At 44.2% G+C, this 22,649-nt stretch overlaps 2 protein-coding genes across 2 annotated transcripts in view; both read left to right on the forward strand.

Moving 5' to 3' along the window:
* The first annotated feature begins 4,317 nt into the window (after nucleotides 1-4,317).
* Nucleotides 4,318-22,169, forward strand: LOC307173537 (DLA class I histocompatibility antigen, A9/A9 alpha chain-like). The gene is made up of 7 exons (XM_079896721.1): nucleotides 4,318-4,451; nucleotides 5,127-5,384; nucleotides 20,553-20,831; nucleotides 20,997-21,287; nucleotides 21,453-21,578; nucleotides 21,721-21,765; nucleotides 21,912-22,169. Exons 1-7 carry the CDS (start codon nucleotides 4,403-4,405, stop codon nucleotides 21,932-21,934), a joined length of 1,071 nt encoding a protein of 356 aa, XP_079752847.1. The 5' UTR covers nucleotides 4,318-4,402; the 3' UTR covers nucleotides 21,935-22,169.
* The window catches only part of stx2b (syntaxin 2b), a 182,126-nt gene continuing 171,704 nt past the window's right edge, over nucleotides 12,228-22,649 (forward strand). The window contains exon 1 of the mRNA XM_079896732.1: nucleotides 12,228-12,239. The gene's annotated coding sequence lies outside the window, so the exon portion shown is untranslated. The remainder of the gene's footprint in view (nucleotides 12,240-22,649) is intronic.

The following is a 22,649-nucleotide window of genomic DNA, read 5'->3' on the forward strand; positions in this document are numbered from 1 at the left end:
GGTGATGTGTGAATTACTGGTATCTACCCTTACACAGGTCCCCCTAGAATTCACCAACAATCTGCAATCTATCTAGGCTATATAGATGTCAGAGGTAAAGAACACACGATCCAGTTGTGAACGCAGTATTCAGCTTATTAATAATAAACAGGAGAAACAGGCAAGACAGGATGGTCAGATGCAATAGTGCCTGGATGGAAGCAGTCCTTGGCAGCGAGGGGACTGTCATGGACTGGATAATCCAAAAAAAGTCAGATGGTAAGTAATTACACAAGCAGGAATCAAACACACAGGATCTGGAGACTTGTGAGATACTGACAAGAACAAGGTGGCAAGACATGAAACCCAGAACGATCTGATAATCTGCAAACACAAGACTACATATAGGGAATGATGACGACACTGTTATGACACTGTTAACGAGTTATGTGCGTATTCAACCCATGAGAGACACTGACTCCCAGAGAACGGATTCTGAGACACCAAACTTTGCAACACCCATTCCAAATCTTGGTTGGCCCTCTCTGTTTGACCGTTGTTCTGAGGATGGAACCTAGAGGAAAGACTAACATTCGTCCCTAATAAACGACAAAATTCCTTCCAAAATTTAGATACAAACAGGGATCCCCTGTCAGAGACCACGTCCATCGGGAGGCCATGAATCCAATAGACGTGGTCTATGACAGGGGCCATGACGAAATCTAGTGCAATGTAGAACCAGGGTCTGGAAGGAACTGACAGCGGTTGAAGAAGTCCAGCAGGGGGTCAATTGGAAGTCTTTCAACTGGCACAAAGCGAGCAGGCCAATACGAGACGACTTGTGTTGTGAGCTATAGTTTGCCACCAGAACCATTGCTTTACAAGAAAAATGGTACCCCTGGATGACAAGCCACCTTGGAACAATGGCCCCATCGAATAACGTCGGACTGTAAACTCTCAGGCACGAATAAACGATCAGGTGGGTTGAGGGGATCCACCCGGGCGGAGGCGTTACCCACAAGTAAGACCATGCGGACCTTTGGCTCGATCTCCCAAGTTATCATCGAAAAGTTTATGTGGTAAGATGGGCTCGGGAGAAAGTGGGCATTCAGATTGGTCAAAAACACTGGATAACACGTCGGTTTTGATGTTCTTAGAACCAGGACGATAGGAGATGAAAAAATCGAAACGACCGGAAAAAAGTGCCCACCGAGCCTGCCTAGAGTTTAGTCGTTTAGCGGATCTGATGTACTCAAGGTTCTTATGATCAGTCCGTGCCCACGAATACTCCAACCAATGATGCCATTCCTCCAAGGCGAGCTTGACTGCCAGCAACTCTCTATTACCAATGTCGTAATTGCGTTCGGCGGATGACATACAATGAGAAAATATGCGCATGGATACATCTTGCTGTCCGTGGAAGAGCACTGGGAGAGAATCACACCAACCTCCACCTCTGATGCATCAACCTCCACCACAAACTGACTAGAAGGTTCAGGGACTACAAGAATTGGAGCTGAAACAAAGCAGCTTTTGACATATTCAAGATATTCAAAGTGCCCCCTGGGGGTGTTAAACGCGGTCTTCCTCCACTCATCCCCCTCCCTTATGCGGACCAAATAATAGGCATTACGAAGGTCCAGCTTTGTGAAAAAGGAAGCTCCCTGCAGTCTCTCAGAAGCCAAAGACATCAACGGCAAAAGATAGGTATTCTTTACCGTGATGCTGTTCAGTCCTCAATAATAAATACAAGGACACAGGAAACCATATTTCTTTCCCACAAAGAAGAACCCCGCACCTGCAGGAGAAGAGGAAGGGTGGATGAGTTTGGCTGCTAGAGTATCAGAAATATATTTCTACATGGCATCCCTTTCTGGAGCGGAAAGCGAGTATAATCTGCTCTTTGGCAGAGACATACCTGGCAATAAGTCTATGGCACAGTCGTAAGGACGATACGGAGGAAGAGAAGCAGCTCAAGACTTACTGAACACTTCCTTCAGGTCAAGGTATTTGCTGGGCACATTAAACATGTCCGCCTGTTCATCCTGCAGTACAGAACAAGACACAGAAGAACACGCAGACACCAAACAAGAAGCATGACAATCCTCACTCCAAGACATGACAGTGTTCTGACATCAGTTTATGTAAGGGTTATGAAGTGTGAGCCAGGGATGATCAAGGACGACTGGAGCCAGGGCAGAGTCAAATAAACAAAAAATGAATTTCTTCAGTGTGGTTGCCTGATGTGATGAGACTCACCGGCCCGGTGGAATAGGTGATAGATGTCAGAGATTGTCCACCCAAGGAGCTGACGGAAATCGGATGTGTAAGTAGAACCACAGGAATCTTAAGTTTGTGAGCCATGTTGACGTCCATAAAACTTCCCTCCACTTCAGAGGCGTTGCAGCCCATTGCAGTCTGATCAGGAGGAGAGAGGTAGCCAGAGAAGCAATACCCCCGGTCAGTAACCTCTTGCCTACTGACGGGCTGACTTTTACGGAACACTAAGCTGCAATGTGTCCCGCAGCTCCACACTAGAGACAATGTCCCTGAGTCCTACGTCGTTCCTTCTCCTCCCGGGAAAGACGAGCTCTGCCCACCTGCATGGGTTCAGAATCTAATGAGGGGCCGACCACATTGCTGAAGGTGATGGTAGAATGATCCTCCATAGCTGGAACCAGGCTTTGCAGAGCGCGTTGATCTCGATGCTGCAGCCGTGCGCCAACTCGGATCGCCAGATCAATCAGGTCATCTAACGCCGTGGGTAATTCCAATGCATAGATCTCATTTTGGATACGGTCGGACAACCCATGTAAAAACATGTCCCACTGCGCCTTTACGTTCCAATTACATTCCTACTCCCCAGTAGGAAAGGATGAAGGCTGTAGAGCAATGAACAAAGAACATTTGGCCAGAAATAAACGGGGCACAATTGGGGCTCACCAGAATAGGCAGCTGGCGGGGGCAATAGGGGTTCAGTGAAGTGAGCAGAGCGGGTGGAACAGCAGGTGTTGCGTTGGGCGCGTGGGCAGAGTCGGTCTTTAAATGTTGAAACTGGGTGGTCATGTCAGAAACCTGTGCTACCAAGGCCTGAACCGCATGACCCGTAATCATGATTTGCTCTTCCTGACGTTCCATACGAGCATTGTTACTTGACAAGATGTCTCTCAGTTCAGAAGCACTCGTGGATTCAAGATGGTCAGATCGTTATGTCAGGTGTAAAGAACACAAGGTCCAGTTGCGATTGCAATATACAGCTTATTAATAATAAACAAGAGACACAGGCAAGACAGGATGGTCAGATGCAATAGTGCAGGGATGGAAGCAGGCCTTGCATCCCTTGAAACGAGGGGACTGCAATGGGCTGGGATGTCTGCCGATCAACGAAGAGATGATAATCCAGAAACAGTCAGATGGTAAGTAATGATAAGTTCACACTGTACGATTTTCAAACTCGTCAGATCACTGTTCTTTTCACACTGCACGACTATCTGGGATAGCATTCAGTTGCTGCTGTGTGCACACTGCACCATGGATCGATGACAGGGGGTTTCACATTGTATGACTTTACAATAGGAAGAATCACCGACAACTCTGTTTGGTCCGCACACTATGTTTCACAACAAAACATGAGAGAGAAGTGATAAGGAAATAAGACTGGAGTTCTTGCGCAAGACTGTAATTGTTATTAAAAATGATAACCTGCAAGAAGCTTGCTATCCAAATTGTCTGTGCACTGAGGAGAAAAAGAAAAAAGATTATGGAGGAGGAAATTATTGGGGAGATGTGGGGAGCAAGTATTGTGTGTTCTGCAAAGAAAGTTGGAGGTAAATAAATCATTTTGCAATATGCTGCTGTTGTGGCTGGTTAAGCAAATGTTTTTTTGCTTTGTTTCTGTTTGATATAATTGTAAATAATTATATTTATTAAAATACTGATATTCTGGTCTATAACTTTTCCCCGAACTTCCCGCTGCCCTGTATCTTGCTCTCTCATTGGCTTTAGGTCATCACCAATGTTATTTTCAGTCAGAACACATTTCACACAGCAGGATTTTGAATCGCAGACAGGTCCAGATATTTAGCATGCCAAATAACTCACAGGCTCATCGATTCACGACTCATCTGTGACTTTCTCAGATCACGTCTTTGATATTTCACACTGTGTGATTGTTACTTGCGTGAATGAGCACCGATTTGACCAATGACAGCACACAAACAGTCAGAATGAACAGACAAACCTGAGAACTGTGACAATAGATCAGGAAACAACAAATGGCCTTTTCAGCTTATGTTTCAAAACCGGTAAATCATGTTAAACCAAATACTTCTCTGGCTTGTTCCAGGAAGCTTAAAATTGCAGGAAGATAACACATAAAATTACACCTGTATTTTGAACACCGGGATCGTTTTGTATAGAGAGAATGCTCTTTCTTGTGTGTCTATGGTCATGTTTGACAATCAGCAGTGCAGGTATGTCATTTTTAACTATTTAATGGTATAACAAATGTACAGTAATTGTCTAAACATTGAAAGTAGCTCAGAATACATATGCACGGAATTGGCAAGCATCACCATATTCTCTTGTAAGTTTTTTTTTATTCATTTATTTACTTGGTAAAGCACCTTTATATCAATAAAAATAACAAACAGATAAGAAGGACTTAAAAGGCAGAGTGATACAGTAAAAAAAAAAAAAAAAAACCTTCTACTTCTGACGTGTGTTGGAATGTTGAAATCCAGACCACTAGTCTATGGGGTTTGGAAGTTTAAAATCCATTTACCAACATTTTTTATATATAAACATATAGCCTGTATTACATTATCACATAGTCTGCCATATAAACAGTATAAAAAGCATAAAATAATTAGAGCACCATTTACTTGCATAAAACAACTCTGTTGGTATTATAATTAGTATTATTATAATTATTTTTCATTTAATTTATTGCCACACTTTAATATGTGATATCTTCTCGCCATATTGATGTCTCCAAGCCTGGTATTTTCTAACAGAGGGAAAGCAGCTCAGATTTATTATAATGCATTTTCCTAGTAAACAAATGTAAATGCTTGTGAACTATACATAGATGTAATTATAAATACACTCTGATTTGGCACCATAATAGTGTCCTTGTGTATCCACAGGTTCTCACTCACTGATGGTATTTGCAACATACACAATTGGGCAAACACCATTTCCTGAGTTCAGTGTTGTGCTGATGTTGGATGATCTACAAATAGGATATTATGACTCAACCACATGGAGCGTTCTCAATCGCAGTCAGAGTTTTTCAAAGTACCAAGATGAAGAAAAAAGTGATGCTGGTCTTATATTTCATGCTATGTATGACAGCATGAAAGGCCGAGCATTTTATCTTAAGGATCACCTAAATCACACAGATGGTTAGTGCTGGCCAAATTGTTTGTTCGGATCTTTTTAATTATTCAGCCATCCGAATGGGCTAGTGACAGGCAGCACACATGGCACGACTCGTGTTTGTCATTAGTCTTGTATTTTTGTTTTATTTATACAACAGACCACAGGTCATAAACCTGAAATAAGAAATAAACCAGTGTTACATATATTTCCATTGAGTATATAATGCAAAATAAACAAACGAAGTAGTTACAATAAAATAACTAGATCTATTTCTGCTGTAAATAAGAATTCACTATTATATAATCTCCTATACAGTCTTACACAGCTGCGAAGAACACCGCAGAAACTACATTTCCCATCATGCATAGCAGCGCACCTGCGCAGAGTATAGCTATCACACGAGTCGGCAGGCAAAGTGCATTAATCATTATAACACTTCAATTCAATGTTTTACTAAATGCACCTCCGTCGCCTACCACACAACCGTCTGCTACATTAGTTTACTTTGTGCTTTGTTAATTATCCAGTGTTCGAACATATCGCAAACCGAGAGAACTGAACAGTACACGCGCTAATTTAACTACAAATTAAGTCTCTCAGCACGGACTAAGCGCAGCCAATGTCAACAATTACACAAGTACGAAACTTTAAACATTCCTAAATTAAAGTAGCCTACAGCAGACCATAGCTCATGGTAAACATTTCAAAAGGTTCTAAATTCGCTACATACCAACGGGCTGTGTGCTCCTGACTGTTGGGATGGTTGTTGTTGCAGTACAGACTGTATTAAGTGTAACACCTGTGAACTTCCGTTGTTTACATTTTGAGCACACATGCGGGTTTATAGTTGTTCAATAAACTCAAGTGTACGCAACTATATTGGCGTTAACCGTCCATTCTATTTATAGATAAAGAATAGAATGAAACATGGTGGCAGCGGTGCTTTGTAAAGAGTAAAAGCACGGAGATTTAGAAAAACGAGAGTATGGTCGAGAGAGCAGAGAGCTCAGGCGCAGCGAGGATGGAGAATTCCCTGGGGCTGAGACCACCACCACCCCTGTGCCTGGACTCAGCTAATCTGGCGAAATCATGGAAAATGTGGAAAGAAGAGTTCATGCTGTATATGGATCTCACTTTGGCGGACGCTGGAGAAGCCGTGAAGCTAAAAGTGTTCAGGTATCTCATCGGGGAGACGGGAAGAGAACTATGCGAGACCCTGGTTCCCGCATCGTCTCCGGATCAGACAGTAAGCAGCTTAATACGTGCCTTGGATGATCATTGCAATCCAAAAGTGAACGAGACAGTTGAAAGGTACCGTTTTTTTGTCAGGAATCAGTCCTCTGATGAGAGCATTGACAGATATGTAACGGACTTAAGAATGCTTGCTAGTACGTGTAATTTCGGCCAGATCAAAGACTCTCTAATCCGTGATAGAATTGTTTGCGGCATATACAGTTCAGCTTTGAGAGAGAGACTTCTGCGGGAGCAAGATTTGACTTTGGAAAAATGTGTGCAAATCTGCAGAGCAACAGAGTTGTCGCGGGAAAACAACAGGACGATTGAAGGACGAGTAACAGAGGAAGTGCACGCGGTAAAACAGGCCGTGCGAAAAGAAACAAGTAAGAGCACTGTAAACTGCAAATTTTGCAGGAAAATGCACGAAAGAAACAAACAAAAATGTCCTGCATATGGTAAAAAGTGCAGAATCTGTGGGAAAGACAATCATTTTGCCACAATGTGCAGAACAAAAATACAGACAGGAAAGACAGTGCATAACATTACGGAGTCAGATGATGGAAGTTATGAAGACATCTTGTGTGTAACAGTAGAGACGGTGAACGCAGTGTCAAAGGAGAAACAGCAGCCGCCTTCAAAACTGTTTGCTGCCATGCTCCTGGGGAATAAACAGGTGAAGTTCCAGTTAGATTGTGGAGCCAGCTGTAATATAATACCTGTCAACCTGTTGAATCCAGCCACACAAATTGAAAAGACTGAGCAAGTGCTGGTGATGTACAATAAAAGCACACTGCAGCCATTGGGGAAATGTATATCTAAATTGAGGAATCCAAGAAACAAAAAACTGTACCGGTTAGAATTCATGGTTGTAGATGAGGGGACTGCAGTGCCGCTACTGGGTAGCAGGGCAGTACAAGCCATGAATCTAGTGAAAGTCCAGTATGAAAACATCATGGCTGTGGATAGCATCGTCACTGAGGAGATGAAAGATGAAATGTGGAGCATGGATAATATCAAAAATGACTATGCTGATGTGTTCCAGTTAGATGGATGTCTGGAGGGTGTGTACAAGATAGAAGCAGACACTGCAGTAACTCCAGTAAAACTGCCAAAGAGAAGGGTCCCTGTTGCGATGATGGCACCACTCAAAGCAGAGCTGAGTGATCTTCAACGAAGAGGAATCATCACGCCAGTGGACTGCAGCACAGAGTGGATTAGCAGTCTTGTCATTGTCAAGAAGCCATCAGGAAACCTCAGGATATGCATAGATCCAAGACCACTCAACAGAGCTCTGAAAAGATGTCACTTTCCATTGCCGACAATAGACGACATACTGCCAGATTTGTCAAGGGCAAAAGTCTTCACAGTGTGTGACGTCAAAAATGGATTCTGGCATGTGAACCTGGATGAGAAGTCAAGTTACATGACCACATTTGCCACACCGTATGGCAGATACAGATGGCTGAGGATGCCAATGGGCATCAGCCCAGCACCAGAGGTGTTTCAGAGGAAGCTCAGCCAAGCTCTGGAAGGATTGCAAGGTATCTATGTCATCGCTGATGACATCCTCATCACAGGAGAGGGTGAGACGTTAGAAAGAGCAAACCAGGACCACGACACCAAACTGAGAGCACTGCTAAACAGATGTAGAGAAAAAAACATCAAACTGAACGCAGAAAAGTTTCAACTGAGAAGGAGCGAGGTTCCCTACATCGGACATTTACTTACCGCTGACGGGCTCAGAGTCGACCCTGAAAAGGCACGAGCGGTTAGAGACATGCCACGTCCAAAAGATGTTAAAGGTGTCCAAAGGTTCCTGGGCATGGTAAACTATCTCTCGAAATTCTGTGATCACCTGTCAGATGGCTGTGAGATACTGAGGCAGTTAACCCATAAAGACAGTATCTGGGAATGGTCAGATGTGCAAGAGCAAGCATTCACAAGGCTCAAGGACGCCATCACCAAAGCTCCGATTCTCAAATATTATAACCCAGATGAAACACTGACACTTCAGTGCGACGCATCAGAGACTGGGTTAGGGGCCGCTTTACTTCAGGAGGGGGCACCAGTTGCTTATGGAAGCCGGGCATTAACTCAGACAGAAAGGGGTTATGCCCAAATAGAGAAGGAATGTTTGGCCATTGTCTTCGGTATGGAAAAATTCCATCAGTATACATACGGGCGAAAAGTCAATGTACATTCCGATCATAAGCCACTGGAAAATATAGTACGAAAACCCCTGCTGAACACCCCAAAACGCCTGCAAAGAATGTTGCTTAGGCTGCAGAGATATGATATTGAAGTCAAGTACATTCCAGGGAAGAGCATGTTGCTAGCTGACACGCTGAGCCGCGCATACTTACCTGAACATGCATCAGAGGGTTCAGTAGAAATGGAGATTGAGAGCATAAACATGGTCCAGCACATACATATTGCGGAACAAAGACTCCAGGCCATCAGAGAGGAAACAAGCAAAGACAGGAAGTTGCAGTCACTAATTAAATTAATACAAGAAGGCTGGCCAATGAACAAGAAAGACATACCGAGCGACATTGCACACTATCACTCCTTTCAAGAGGAACTGAGTGCCCAGGGTGGAATTGTCTTCAGGGGGGAGAGAGTTGTAACCCCCGATGCACTCAGAGGTGACATTGTTCGGCGCATTCACTCCTCACATTTGGGCATAGCGGGATGCCTAAGAAGGGCAAGAGAATGTGTTTATTGGCCGGGGATGAATGAACAGATAAAGACATTCATAGAGAAATGTGACGTCTGCAGGTCTATGGATGTGAAACAGCAGAAGGAGACTCTACAGTCTCACGAACTACCCAGTAGCCCATGGTCTAAGGTGGGGACAGATATATTCACTTTAGACAGCAGAAACTACCTAATCACTGTTGACTACCTCTCTAATTTCTGGGAGCTTGACTACTTACCTGACACACAATCCACCACTGTCATCCATAAGCTGAAAGCCCATTTCGCAAGACACGGTATACCGGATGTCGTTATCTCTGACAACGGCCCACAATACACATCAGAAGATTTCAAAAGGTTCAGTAGACAGTGGGAATTCAAACACAAAACGTCTTCACCTGCATACCCACAGAGCAATGGGATGGCAGAATCAGCTGTAAAGTCTGCAAAACGACTGTTGAAAAAGGCAAAAGCTGATGGTAAGGATCCATACCTCGCCATGCTTGATCAGAGAAATACACCATCACAATGGATCAAAGCAAGTCCAGCGCAGCGGCTGTTCAGTAGGAGAACTAGAACTCTGATGCCCATGCATGACAACCTGCTACAACCAAAGGTAATTCACTCACGACAAGAGCAGATTGAAAACAGAAACCGTCAGGCTGTATACTATAACAGACATGCGAAGGACCTAGATCCTCTAAAAGAAGGAGACAGAGTTCATGTCCAGCCAGGAGAGCCTAACAAAATATGGAGAAAAGCGACTGTTGTGAAACCTGTGGACTACAGATCTTATGATGTCCAGCTTGACTCAGGAAACATTCTGAGGAGAAACCGTCGACACCTCAGGAAGGACAAAGCCATAGTAATGGAACAAACCGAGACCAGACAGCCTGCAGAAGTACCCAGAGAGAGTGTGACAGACTTAAACGCAAGCAAGGACACTCCTGGCGTTTCTATCACAAAGTCTGGAAGAAAAGTGATCAGACCTTCCTACCTTAAAGACTATGTTCAGTAACTTAGTAATACTTACCTCCAGTTCTCCAGTGAGAAGAAGAGAAAAAGAAAAGATGACACTAGACACTTTATTTTGTATGAGTTTAACACGTAACACTTTATTGTGTTAATAAGGACACATTACAAATTCAGTTAATACAAAGTATAGTGATCATATACATGTTTTTCTGAGTTAGTTCATGAAGTTCTTAAGTGATCAAATTCTCAAATTCTTCTTGTTGTAAAAAAAAAAAAAAAGAGAAAGGATGTTGGGATGATTGTTGTTGCAGTACAGACTGTATTAAGTGTAACACCTGTGAACTTCCGTTGTTTACATTTTGAGCACACATGCGGGTTTATAGTTGTTCAATAAACTCAAGTGTACGCAACTATATTGGCGTTAACCGTCCATTCTATTTATAGATAAAGAATAGAATGAAACACTGACGATGGGTTGTGAATAAACAATAGACGCGTCGCTACTCCCTTTACGTTTTTTATGAAGCTTACGGCGAAACTGCGCATACTCATACCCAAATAACCATCACGCAACAAATAATCATTATGAAATAAATATAATTTGCTCAAATAAATCCCTTATATATATACACACATCTAAATCCTACTATTCCCAATATTTTAAGCAGACTTTTTTATAACCATGAATTTCACCAATATATTTTTTCTAGTGACCCAAAGAACCGAACACCTCCCACTTGGCCGACTGATGCAAATTCAAGGAGGCCACTACAAAGTCACTTGAGTCTTTCAGTAAAAAAAAAAAAAAAAAATAATAATAATAATGTCACGGTGTGACAAATGAGAGGGCGGAACTAAAGTTCGCTGCAATTGTGTCCCCTCCGGTACAATAACAAAGACACACCACCCCCCGTGTAAATGTGTATCTGTTGCCTTGCCAACCGGGATGAGGAAATCGACATCAGGTGTGGGGAATTAATCTAGAGCCATGACGAAGCCATGTGGGCATTGAGAAGGATATAAAAAGCCAGCGAAGAGAGACTGTGGTTGGGGTTGGTTCTTTCTCCCCCGAGAGGAGGGCACGAGGAGATGTGAGGCACTCAGTACGTGAGTGGCCGCGGCCGCTGATGCGGAGGGAGGCCGTGAGAGAGAGAGCAAGAGAGAGACAGAGAAACTTCGGCTGGATTACGGGTGTAAGCTTTTGTTTGCACCATGAGTCTGTTGAATTGCAGTTTTATTATGGAAATGAGCACGAGTGAAACCTTGCAGTGTGTGGTGAATACACGAGTGTTGGAATTGTGCTTCTGCTGTTCACTCGCACTCTCTGCCTGGGTCCAGCGAAGAACCTGCTAACGCTGTGAGTTACACGTATCCATCCCTCTCTCTGCCTGGGTCCAGCGAAGAACCTGCTGCCGCTGTGAGTTACCCGTATCCATTCCTCTCTCTGCCTGGGTCCAGCGAAGAACCTGCTAACGCTGTGAGTTACACGTATCCATCCCTCTCTCTGCCTGAGTCCAGTGAAGAGCCGGCTAATGCTGTGCTGAGAAACGTGAAGAGAACGCTGAAGAAGAGAATGCGGAAGCTGTGAATTATGTTCATTCCTCTCTCTGTCTGAAGGTGCTGAGATACGTGAAGAGAACGCTGAAGAAGAGAATGCGGAAACTGTGAATTATGTTCATTCCTCTCTCTGTCTGAAGGTGCTGAGAAACGCGAAGAGAACGCTGAAGAGAATGCGGAAGCTGTGAATTATGTTCATTCCTCTCTCTGTCTGAAGGTGCTGAGATACGCGAAGAGAACGCTGAAGAAAGAGAACGCGGACGCTGTGAATTATGTCCATTCCTCTCTCTGTCTGAAGGTGCTGAGAAACGCGAAGAGAACGCTGAAGAGAATGCGGAAGCTGTGAATTATGTTCATTCCTCTCTCTGTCTGAAGGTGCTGAGATACGCGAAGAGAACGCTGAAGAAGAGAACGCGGACGCTGTGAATTATGTTCATTCCTCTCTCTGTCTGAAGGTGCTGAGATACGCAAAGAGAACGCTGAAGAAGAGAATGCGGACGCTGTGAATTATGTTTATTCCTCTCTCTGCCCGAGGCTAGTGAAGAGCCGGCTGATGCTGTGAGTTGCACGTGACCTCCACTCTCTGCCCGAAGCTGGTGAAGAGCTTGCTAATGCTGGAAGAGTCTGTTAATGCTGGAAGAGCTTGCTAATGCTGGAAGGGCCTGCTAATGCGAGTGAAGAGCCTGCTAATGCTGTGAGTTATATGTTTCCTCCACTCTCCGAGTCCAGTGAAGAACCCGCTAGTGCTGTGAGAAGAACCTGCTAATGCTGTGAGATATACGTATCCTCCACTCTCTGTCTGAGTCCAGTGAAGAACCTGCTAATGCTGTGAGATATATGTATCCTCCACTCTCTGTCTGAGTCCAGTGAAGAACCTGCTCCCCAAAAGAAGAGAATGCTGAAGAGACTTTTTAAGATTTTGTTTTTATTATTTAATAAAGAGTATATTTATTTTGAATCCTGTGTCCGCCATTTCCTTTGTGTCCACGGCCAGCTCCTCAGGGGCGGCACGCAAGTGAAGGGGTGGGCGGCCCGCTGGCGCTCCACCCCGACCTGTGACAATAACTTAAAGTCAGCTTTTGTAGCATATACAGAATTAACAAAATGCTTTTCAGTGTTATCATTTGCTCACTAAGGAGGTAGGCCCCACCACCTTGCCTCCTACTGAGTGTAGGTTTGCCCTTGAACCACTCAGCCGCCTCCCAGGGTTACCCACTAACTAAAAAATAAACGTCTCTTGGGTACCCAATGGTAAGGACTTTATACTTTGTGCTGGTCTTCAACAGGAAGCAACACGACCAGTCTCCGCACATCCCTGTGAAGGACGATAGTAGAAGGTAAGGTCGAATCTTTTGCCCGGGTCCTGGCAACAAGGGAGGCAGGAAGGCCTATACAGGTTGCTACGTCAGCATCTCGGACCACTCCAGACTTGTCCGGATAGGTGACGACAATTCGACCGAGCCGGAACTGTCCTCTCAGGGCATTTTGGTCTGTGATCCAAACCAGATCTCCAACCTGGACACTTCTTTCCACTCTGTGCCACTTATGCCGGATAAACAAGTTTGGTCCCGCTAGTTCACTCCACTTTGACCAGAATTTGTCAACTCCCGCTTGAACAGCCCTTAGCCTACGCCAAGAGTGGGTTTCTAAGTCGATACTGTGCATATCTCCTCTTTGTCCGGTGCGTCCCAGGATGAGGGAGTTAGGAGTCAAGTACTCTACTGTATCCTCTTGCTCTTGCGCTTTGGCGTCGATGGGTCGTTCGTTAGTTAGGTTGGCTGCTGAGTAGAGAAGAGTTTGGAACTCCCCCCAGGTGTAGCTGCCGGTTGTTCCGCCGAGGCTATTGAGAGCTCTTTTGATAAGTTTGACAGCTGCCTCGGCCGCTCCATTTCTGTGGGGCGAGTCCGCAGGATGGAAATCCCACTGCCATTCAGTTCCATTTTTGGCTACTATGTTCTCAACAGCCACCTTCTGTAAGCATGCTAAGTGCTTGTGTAGATCTCTCAGAGCAGACTTGCCACCCACGAAATTTGTGCCTCTGTCGGACCATAACTTCCGAGGGTGCCCCCTCAGGGCAGTGAATCTGAAGTAGGCTTGAAGAAAGCTCTCGGCAGACAAGTCGTCAACGAGGTCCGCGTGGATGGCTCTGGAAGCCATGCAACAATATACAACTCCCCAAACCTTTTTCTTGGTCCGTTTCTTTACTGCATCTCTGACCTCAAAGGGACCGAAGAGGTCCAATGTGGTATACTCAAAAGGGTTTGCTCTGCTAGTACGCTCATGAGGAAGGTCGCTCATGACTTGTTGGCATAGCTTTGCTCTTTGCTTCTTGCAAGTAACGCACTCGTTAATAATCTTCTTGACTATCCTTCGGCCTTCTATAACCCAAGCTTTTCTTCTCGTACGTAGCAGTGTAGCAGCAACACCTTCATGATTGGCCTCATGAGCTTCTCTAGCCAGCAAAGTCCCCAACCATGACTGGAAAGGGATCAACGGTACCGCTCTACCGTCTTCACTCCAAGATTGTATTCTACCGCCACAAAGCAAGAGTCCTGTGTTTTCAGCTTTGGTTACAACTAGGCGGTTCAAGGCTGTAGTCTTAAAGTTCAAGCCGTCCTGGGCAGCAAGGGCTAAGTCTTGAAAAGCAACTGTTCTCTCTTCTACAGACAGCTTAGAACTCTTTGCCTCCCACTTTGCTAAATTCAAGGCTCGGTACTTCACACTTAGCCAAGATTCTGCAGCTCGTCGAACCCAAGCGACAGTTCCACATAGTTTTGACAAGCTACTGAACCGTTTGGGCTCCACCAGGCGCACAAGAGCCACGCCCCAAAGTTTATTTCTCTGCCTTTCTACTGCTTGAGTTGGACCTTGATCTTTTGGCAGTGGTTGGAGTATATTAACTCCCACGTTAGCGCCATCATCAGCGCTACATGGTCTTGAAATCTTTTGCGATTGAGCTCTGGTGGTTACAGCTGAGAATGCTTTTCTTTGTAACTTTTTTACCTTATCAGCAACTTTGGTCACAATTTCGCTGGCCATCTTCACAGGCCATTCAGCTTCAGGTCTTTTTAGGAATTCGGGGCCTTGTTGCCATTCTGACTCTTCATCGAGCTCTTCAGGAGTTGCTCCCCTAGTGACGATGTCAGAAATGTTGAGGTTGCCGTCAACCCACCTCCAGTCATCCACTGGCCCAGCCATCTGTATTTCACCGATTCGGTTGGAGAAGAATGTTTGGTAGCCATAACTATCCTTCTGGATCGCCCCTAAGATAGTTAGGCTATCCACAAAGTGGACCCAGGATTCGACCTCAAGGCGGCAGTGCTTCTCAAAGTACCTTTTCAACCGGGTTGCAAAGACAGCGCCACATAACTCTGCCTTGATTACGTCCCCTTTTTGGTTGAGAGGAGTAAGTTTGGCTTTCGATTCAACAAACCTCACAACAACTCCTCCTTGCGTTTCCCAGCGGAGATAAAGCACAGCGCCGTAGGAAGCCTCACTCCCATCTGAAAACGTGACACCCATAGGGCGGCCCATGGCTCCAAAAGGTGTGAGACTTCTTTCGAACTTTATCTTGCCAAGTCTCACATACTCTTCAAAGAGTCTAATAGCAGCCTCCCGGATTTTTGGCGACAATGGGTCATCCCAAGTATCTTTAGTTGGATTGCCTATACTTGCTTCTTGGTAGGATTCCCTTACGAGCATTACTCCTTTCTGCTTTGCTGGAGTGCCAAGACCGATAGGGTCATAGAACCCAGCGACCTGACTTAGAAGTACTCGACGAGTTAAGGGGTTTGGAGTTCCACTTCTTACTTCATCTTCCTTCAAATCAATTCCCGTCCTCATCTTGCCTCGCTTCTTTGAGAAATTGATGGACGTCAACACCCGAAGTTTGTCGGTCTCTGGTTCGTAGCCGACACCCAGCGCTCTACTTTCTTCGTCTCGCATCTGATTAGGCAACACCAGAGTCTTAGGCGTGGACAAAGTTGTCTCACTGTTACTGGAGTTAGCTGCAGTTTCTAACCTCCCACTTTGGCCTGTCAAACCCCATGGTTTTAGGGAGAAGCTTCCAGCCTCCAAGATCTTTTCAACTCCGTTGGTGATCTTTTCCAGTGTTTTGATGTCATTGTGGGATGTTAATATGTCATCAACATAGCTGTCTTCTACCAGAACACGGCGTTCTTCAACCATGGCTGCAAACTGTGGAAGATTAGCAGTCTCCCTCATAGCGACCTGGGCAATGCAGCCAGCAGGTTTATCCCCGACGTTAACTCTGACGACAGCGAAGGTTTGAATCTCATCCTCTGGGTTGTCTCTCCAGAGGAATCGATGGAGATGAACTTCTTTGTCTTTAAGCCAGACAGAATTATACATTTTCTTCACGTCGCCTAAGGCGGCGTACAATCCAGTCCTGAATCGTAGAAGGACTCCTCTGATCTGATTTAGGACGTCTGGGCCCTTGTACAAAAGGTCATTCAAACTCACCCCGCGGTACTCTTGGCTGCTGTTCCATACAATTCTTACAGGGGTAGAGGATGAGTGTGGATTGGGTGCGACTAAATGGCTGATGTACCACTTCGGTCCCTTCCAGCTATAAAGTTCTTCTTGAGTGAGTTTGGTGGCAGCTCCTCTTGAGATCATCTCATGGATTTGCTCCCTGTACGCAGCCTTCCACTCCGGCTCCCTCTCGAGGCGTTTCTCACTGTTGAGGAAAGTCGCCTCCACTGCACGTCGGTTGTCTGGCAGTGTCGCAGGGTCTCCTTTCCACGGATAAGCTGCGTCCCAGTGAGGAGACTTGCTGTGCTTGTCTGCTTGCACATAGGTGAGGCATTCTTTGATCTTTTCTATTTCTCTTTCCTCTCCTAGTGTCATTTCTTGGTTACCAAGGGGACATCTACCGCATTTGCAGCCACCACATTGAGGGTCGCAGGCAGCGCCGACGCTGTCCCACTTGAACCAATCTAAAATTTCTTTGTTGGTGACCGCAGTACTCCTGAGGATTGTTTCTCTATTAACCACTTTAGCTTTGGCAAGTTCAGTTGGGTCAACAAGGACTTCTTTATAAGCCTTCGAAGCTGATCTCATTGAACGTGCAAAATGAGTTTCGGACCTGTGCACCGCTAAGTCTACTTTCTCGAAGAGGTCAGGATGAGCTCCACCGACCGTTATTCCCAGAGGACCGTCCCAGAGGACGAGGTCTCCTTCCACATTGATTGGCTGTGGGACCAGGCGGCCCTCCCTATGACTTATTAGTAAGTCGATCTTCTCTGGACGGACCAAGTCGTGAGCGGCGATGTTAGGAAAGAATTTCAGTAGTTGCTGCGGCGTGACTGCTTGGTTCACTTTTGCAATGTTCTCCAGGCCGTAACATAGGAGCTTGTGCTCCGCCACTGTACCCTTCTGTGTTTTTACTCTTAGTCTCAGAGTATACCTTTTGGTAACAACTATCTTCTCCATTCCTCCAACTCCTTGCACAATCAGCTTGATGTTTTCGCCTTTCAGCTTAAGACGCTCAGCGGCTTCATTTGAGATATAATTGGTATCTGAAGCAAGATCGATTAATGTACCGATTAGCTGGCCCGAGTTAGTCGTCACGGAGAGTAGCATCATTACTACGGGGTACTCTATTGGCTCACTGTCTGAACTAGTGCACACTGTTGTTGAAATCTTATTTGAGAAAGCTTATTTGACCTGCTTTCAGCTCTTCATTCTTTTTATCGTTCTTCTTCGTCTGTGGCAACGGGCAGAGTAAGTAGTTGTGGTCTGAGGACCCTCCTTTCTGACAGTCTTCTTTGGAGCATAGAAACCTTTCAGTGCAGCTGCCGTCCTCATTATGGATGCGCAAACATTTGGGGCATACTCCTGACTTCTTTAACTGAGCTTTCTTGCTTGACAGGTTGAGCTTCTTGAAGGCTTTGCAAGCAAACAATCTACCTGTATGCCCTTCGTCCCCACAGGTTATGCATGATCTAGGATGAGAGCCCTTTTGGATAGATGTAGCCTTGGTAAATGCCTTCTTTTCTCTACTCTTTTCCTGTGACCTCTCAGTATCGTCTTTTGAGCTAGGCTGCAGTTGATCCAACTCTTCTAGAATGTCCTCCTGTTTTTTCAGGTACTCCATTAGACAATCGAAGTGAATTCTGGGTGAAAAGCCGCTTGCAGGGTCGTTCTTATGAGTTAGCCACTTTTCTTTCAGGGAGTCTGGTAACTTACTCTCAATCGACTGTGCTACTAACCGATTTTTTAACAGCATCTTCTTCCCCCAGGACTTGGAGGTCATGAAGAGCTCTTTCCACAGCTTGAATTAGTTCGATCGTCTTTCTAGGGCTGTTTCCCCTTACAGGCGGTAGGCCATGTACTTCTTTCGAGATAAGTAGCACTATTTTCGGCTTGTTTCCATATTTGTTGTCCAGGAGCCTGAACACATCAGTGGCAGATCCACAGCTGGACAAGACGAGGTCTCTTTTGACTTTGTCGTCTAGACTTCCTATAAGATGGAACTTTCTTATATTTTCCAAACCATGAGGGTTCCCCAGCTGCTGAAGGTCCTCCCATTCAGCTTTCCAACGGTAGTAATCTCTCATGTTACCAGAGAATGTAGGCAGGCGTGCACGTTCCAGCATGATTTGGGGCTTGAAATGGAATGGCCCTGGGTACATGTTGGGAGCATCTTGGACTTGCAATGGCGTGCTTGTAGCATTTTGAAGTCCACCATAACTGAGATAGGTGGGAGCGATGGGCGGGTTATGCCGAACTTCGCTTATAGGGGTGTGACTGTCTACGGGACAGGACAGTTTACGGTTAGGAGAAAAACTAAAAGACGCGGCCTGCTCACCGGTCTGGCTTTCCTCGTCTTCATCTTTCTTCCCAGTAACTTTCAGTTTCACCAGTTCTTTCTGCTCCTCTTCGTCATCAGACCAAGCGCTGCGTCGCCATGCCCACTTATCCCACAGTCTCTCATGTCGCTTTCTCATCATCCTGCTACGGTCTCTAGATTCCGTTAGCTCGGCATGAGGGATAATTTCTGTCCACTCAGTTACTAGACTGTTGACTTCACAGACCTCTCGCTCTAAGTTTCTATTCATCAGTTCACACTCCTTCCTAGACAGCTGCAGATGGTCGGTTGCTTCGGCCTGATCCAGGGCTGAGTTAGCCTCTTTTACGAGGGTGGAGATTTGCTCCTCAGCAAATCTGGTCCAGAAGCTGTTTTGGATGAGGTGTTTAACTGCATCAAACTTGCGGTCGCATTCCAATGTTTTCTCGTCAACCTGATCTGCCTTTTTTGTGGCCTCTTCATCTTCTAATTCTCGTAGGGCCATAGCATACTCAAATCCTGCATCTTCCACTCTGGTATGGTCTCCTTTGAACTCCCTCCACTCAGCCTTTAGATCCCTTTCTTCTAGCGCATTGGCCCTGGAGGTGAGATGGTTGGCTCTTTTAGTGAACGCAGTCTGGGCTGCTGAACGCTTCTGCCGTAACCTCTCTATTTTCTCCTTTTCTGCCATCTTGTTAATTTGCTTTCTTCTTAGGTTTGCAGACTAGCAAGTGAATAGACAGTATAGATGGGCTTTTAACTTAACTAGATAAGGTAACCAGTCACTGATTTATTTTCTGGTCTTCAGGCTTTGTTTTGGCTTCAGAACAGGGCCACAATGTTGAATGGCAGGCCTAATGGTTTATGACTGTTCGGATCTTTTTAATTCTTCAGCCATCCGAATGGGCTAGTGACAGGCAGCACACATGGCACGACTCGTGTTTGTCATTAGTCTTGTATTTTTGTTTTATTTATACAACAGACCACAGGTCATAAACCTGAAATAAGAAATAAACCAGTGTTACAAATATATCCATTGAGTATATAATGCAAAATAAACAAACGAAGTAGTTACAATAAAATAACTAGATCTATTTCTGCTGTAAATAAGAATTCACTATTATATAATCTCCTATACAGTCTTACACAGCTGCGAAGAACACCGCAGAAACTACATTTCCCATCATGCATAGCAGCGCACCTGCGCAGAGTATAGCTATCACACAAGTCGGCAGGCAAAGTGCATTAATCATAACACTTCAATTCAATGTTTTACTAAATGCACCTCCGTCGCCTACCACACAACCGTCTGCTACATTAGTTTACTTTGTGCTTTGTTAATTATCCAGTGTTCGAACATATCGCAAACCGAGAGAACTGAACAGTACACGCGCTAATTTAACTACAAATTAAGTCTCTCAGCACGGACTAAGCGCAGCCAATGTCAACAATTACACAAGTACGAAACTTTAAACATTCCTAAATTAAAGTACAGCAGACCATAGATCATGGTAAACATTTCAAAAGGTTCTAAATTCGCTACATACCAACGGGCTGTGTGCTCCTGACGATGGGTTGTGAATAAACAATAGACGCGTCGCTACTCCCTTTACGTTTTTTATGAAGCTTACGGCGAAACTGCGCATACTCATACCCAAATAACCATCACGCAACAAATAATCATTATGAAATAAATATAATTTGCTCAAATAAATCCCTTATATATATATACACACATCTAAATCCTACTATTCCCAATATTTTAAGCAGACTTTTTTATAACCATGAATTTTACCAATATATTTTTTCTAGTGACCCAAAGAACCGAACATTGTTAATACAACACAACATTTATATTTAATAACCAGTGTAAATTAAAATTGCATTCTATTCTATTCTATTCTATTCTGTTAAGGTGTACATGTTCATCAGAGACTTGCTGGATGTGCATTGTTGAACGATGATAAACCAGGTGTAGTCCAATCAATGGATGCTTTTGATGGACAAAATATGGAGGAGTTCACCTTTGACATGGAAAAAGATTATATCCAGATGAAAAAGCCATGGCTGATTACATGGAACGAAATACAATGGCTTAGTGTGAAACTTCTGTATGGAAAAATTTGTCATCCTGTTTGCTTTAAAACTTTGCGGAGGTACCTGAGCATGAAAAAGAACAATGTGATGAGAAAAGGTAAGAGAATCAACTGAAATATAATAAAAATCATAACTGTCAAATATGAAATGACAGCAATATTGAGAGAAAATTCATATGCCTTCAAATGCTTTATGAATCATAAATGTGCAATGAACCCAACAGTTTAACAACAGTTTAACAACTTCTCATTATTCTCTGTAGTGAAACCCAGAGTGAGACTCATGAGGAAGAAACTCCTAGACTCTCAAGGGCTTCGGATCAGCTGTCTGGCCACTGGTTTTTACCCCCGTCACATTAACCTAACCCTGTTCAGAGACGATCGGCCTGTGGATGATGACCAGATCACAGGAGGACAGATTCTGCCCAACGGAGACGGAACTTACCAGATGAGGAAGAGTTTGGTGATCAGCGCAGAAGAAATACATGAAGCACATAAATACAACTGTACAATGAAACATCTCAATCTGGACAACAAACTAGACATTATATTTGGTAAAGAAAAATTTACAAACCAGCAAGCAAACAAATATAATGCCCTTTCGGATATCAACAACAACATAGATTTAATAATAATGAAAAATATTTCAGTACGTATCTTTTAGCTTTTGTATTTATTTTCCTGTTTGTTTGTTTGTTTTTAATTCACCACAATTTCAGATACAGATAAATATGACCCAGGAGGATCCTTCAGTCTGTTTGTAGTTATCAGTGTGCTGGTGTTTATGTGTGTGGCTGTTCTCATCGTAACTGCACTCATCATATGGAGGAAGAGACGTGCTGCTGGTAAATGTTCTACAGTCCAGTTCACTACATCTGATTAGAACAAGAAACCAAACAAGTTCCTTTAGAAGAGACTCTTTCAAAGTTTACCGATACAATTTTATGATTGTGACTTTTTATCCTGGTTTATTTATTTATTATTCAGGACAAGGCTCTGAGACGTCACAGAGTAAATACTCCCCTACTCCATGTGAGTATACTATGTTTTATTATATGAAGTCAGCAATATGTTCAGTTTAAGTTTAATTTTGGAAACTTTTTAGAAATAGAACCAATGGAATATTTTATTTATTATTTATTTGTATTTAATATTTTATTTATTATATTTTATTTCAGCTTCCATGCATGATGAAAATTGAGTCTATGTAATGCATCAAATAAAAACAAATCAAGGACAATTCATGCAAAACTTAGTATTTGCTTGGTGGATGCAATTTGGGTTGTTATGAAAATGACCATCAAACGTTGAAACCACAAGGCAATGTAACACAGGTAACATATGTATTACAGTTATGAACATGAAAAAATATTTTTTGAGAACAATATCACTTTATTACAGTTCCCTTTCGAGGGAACTTGCACTGCGTCGATGACGCTTTGGGAACGCCCCTGCGTGATTGCATCTGAAGCACGTATGTCAACTAGTCCAATGGCGAGAGTGAACGTCATGGGCGGATGACGTCACGACCAGGAAAGGATAAAAGCACATCCAGTCTGACCAGCGTTAGCTTCTGTGCCTCAGCAAGCGCTCTATGTTGAAACTGTCTGTTATATTTACTGTTGTATTGTCTGTTCACTCAGTATTTCATGGTGAAACAAATGCAATCATTCAAATTGTGTGCTTCTTCCTGCCCGCACTATTTAATGGTGACTGTCAACATTGTGAGAGGCTTCCACTTCGCGCGCTCCGCTCTCGCCTGTCACTTTTCGAGGAATGTGGCCAGGCTTGCGATCCTCAGGGATCCGATCCGGACCCGCTGCTGCTGAGACAGCACGGAGAAGGCATTCTTGGGGATTGCAAATGGAACCCTCGGTGTGGTTAGAGATGGGCTTCGCACTTTCTCTTCCTTTACC

Source organism: Squalius cephalus (genome assembly GCF_949319135.1).
Source record: "Squalius cephalus genome assembly, chromosome: 16".
Lineage (NCBI taxonomy): Eukaryota > Metazoa > Chordata > Actinopteri > Cypriniformes > Leuciscidae > Squalius > Squalius cephalus.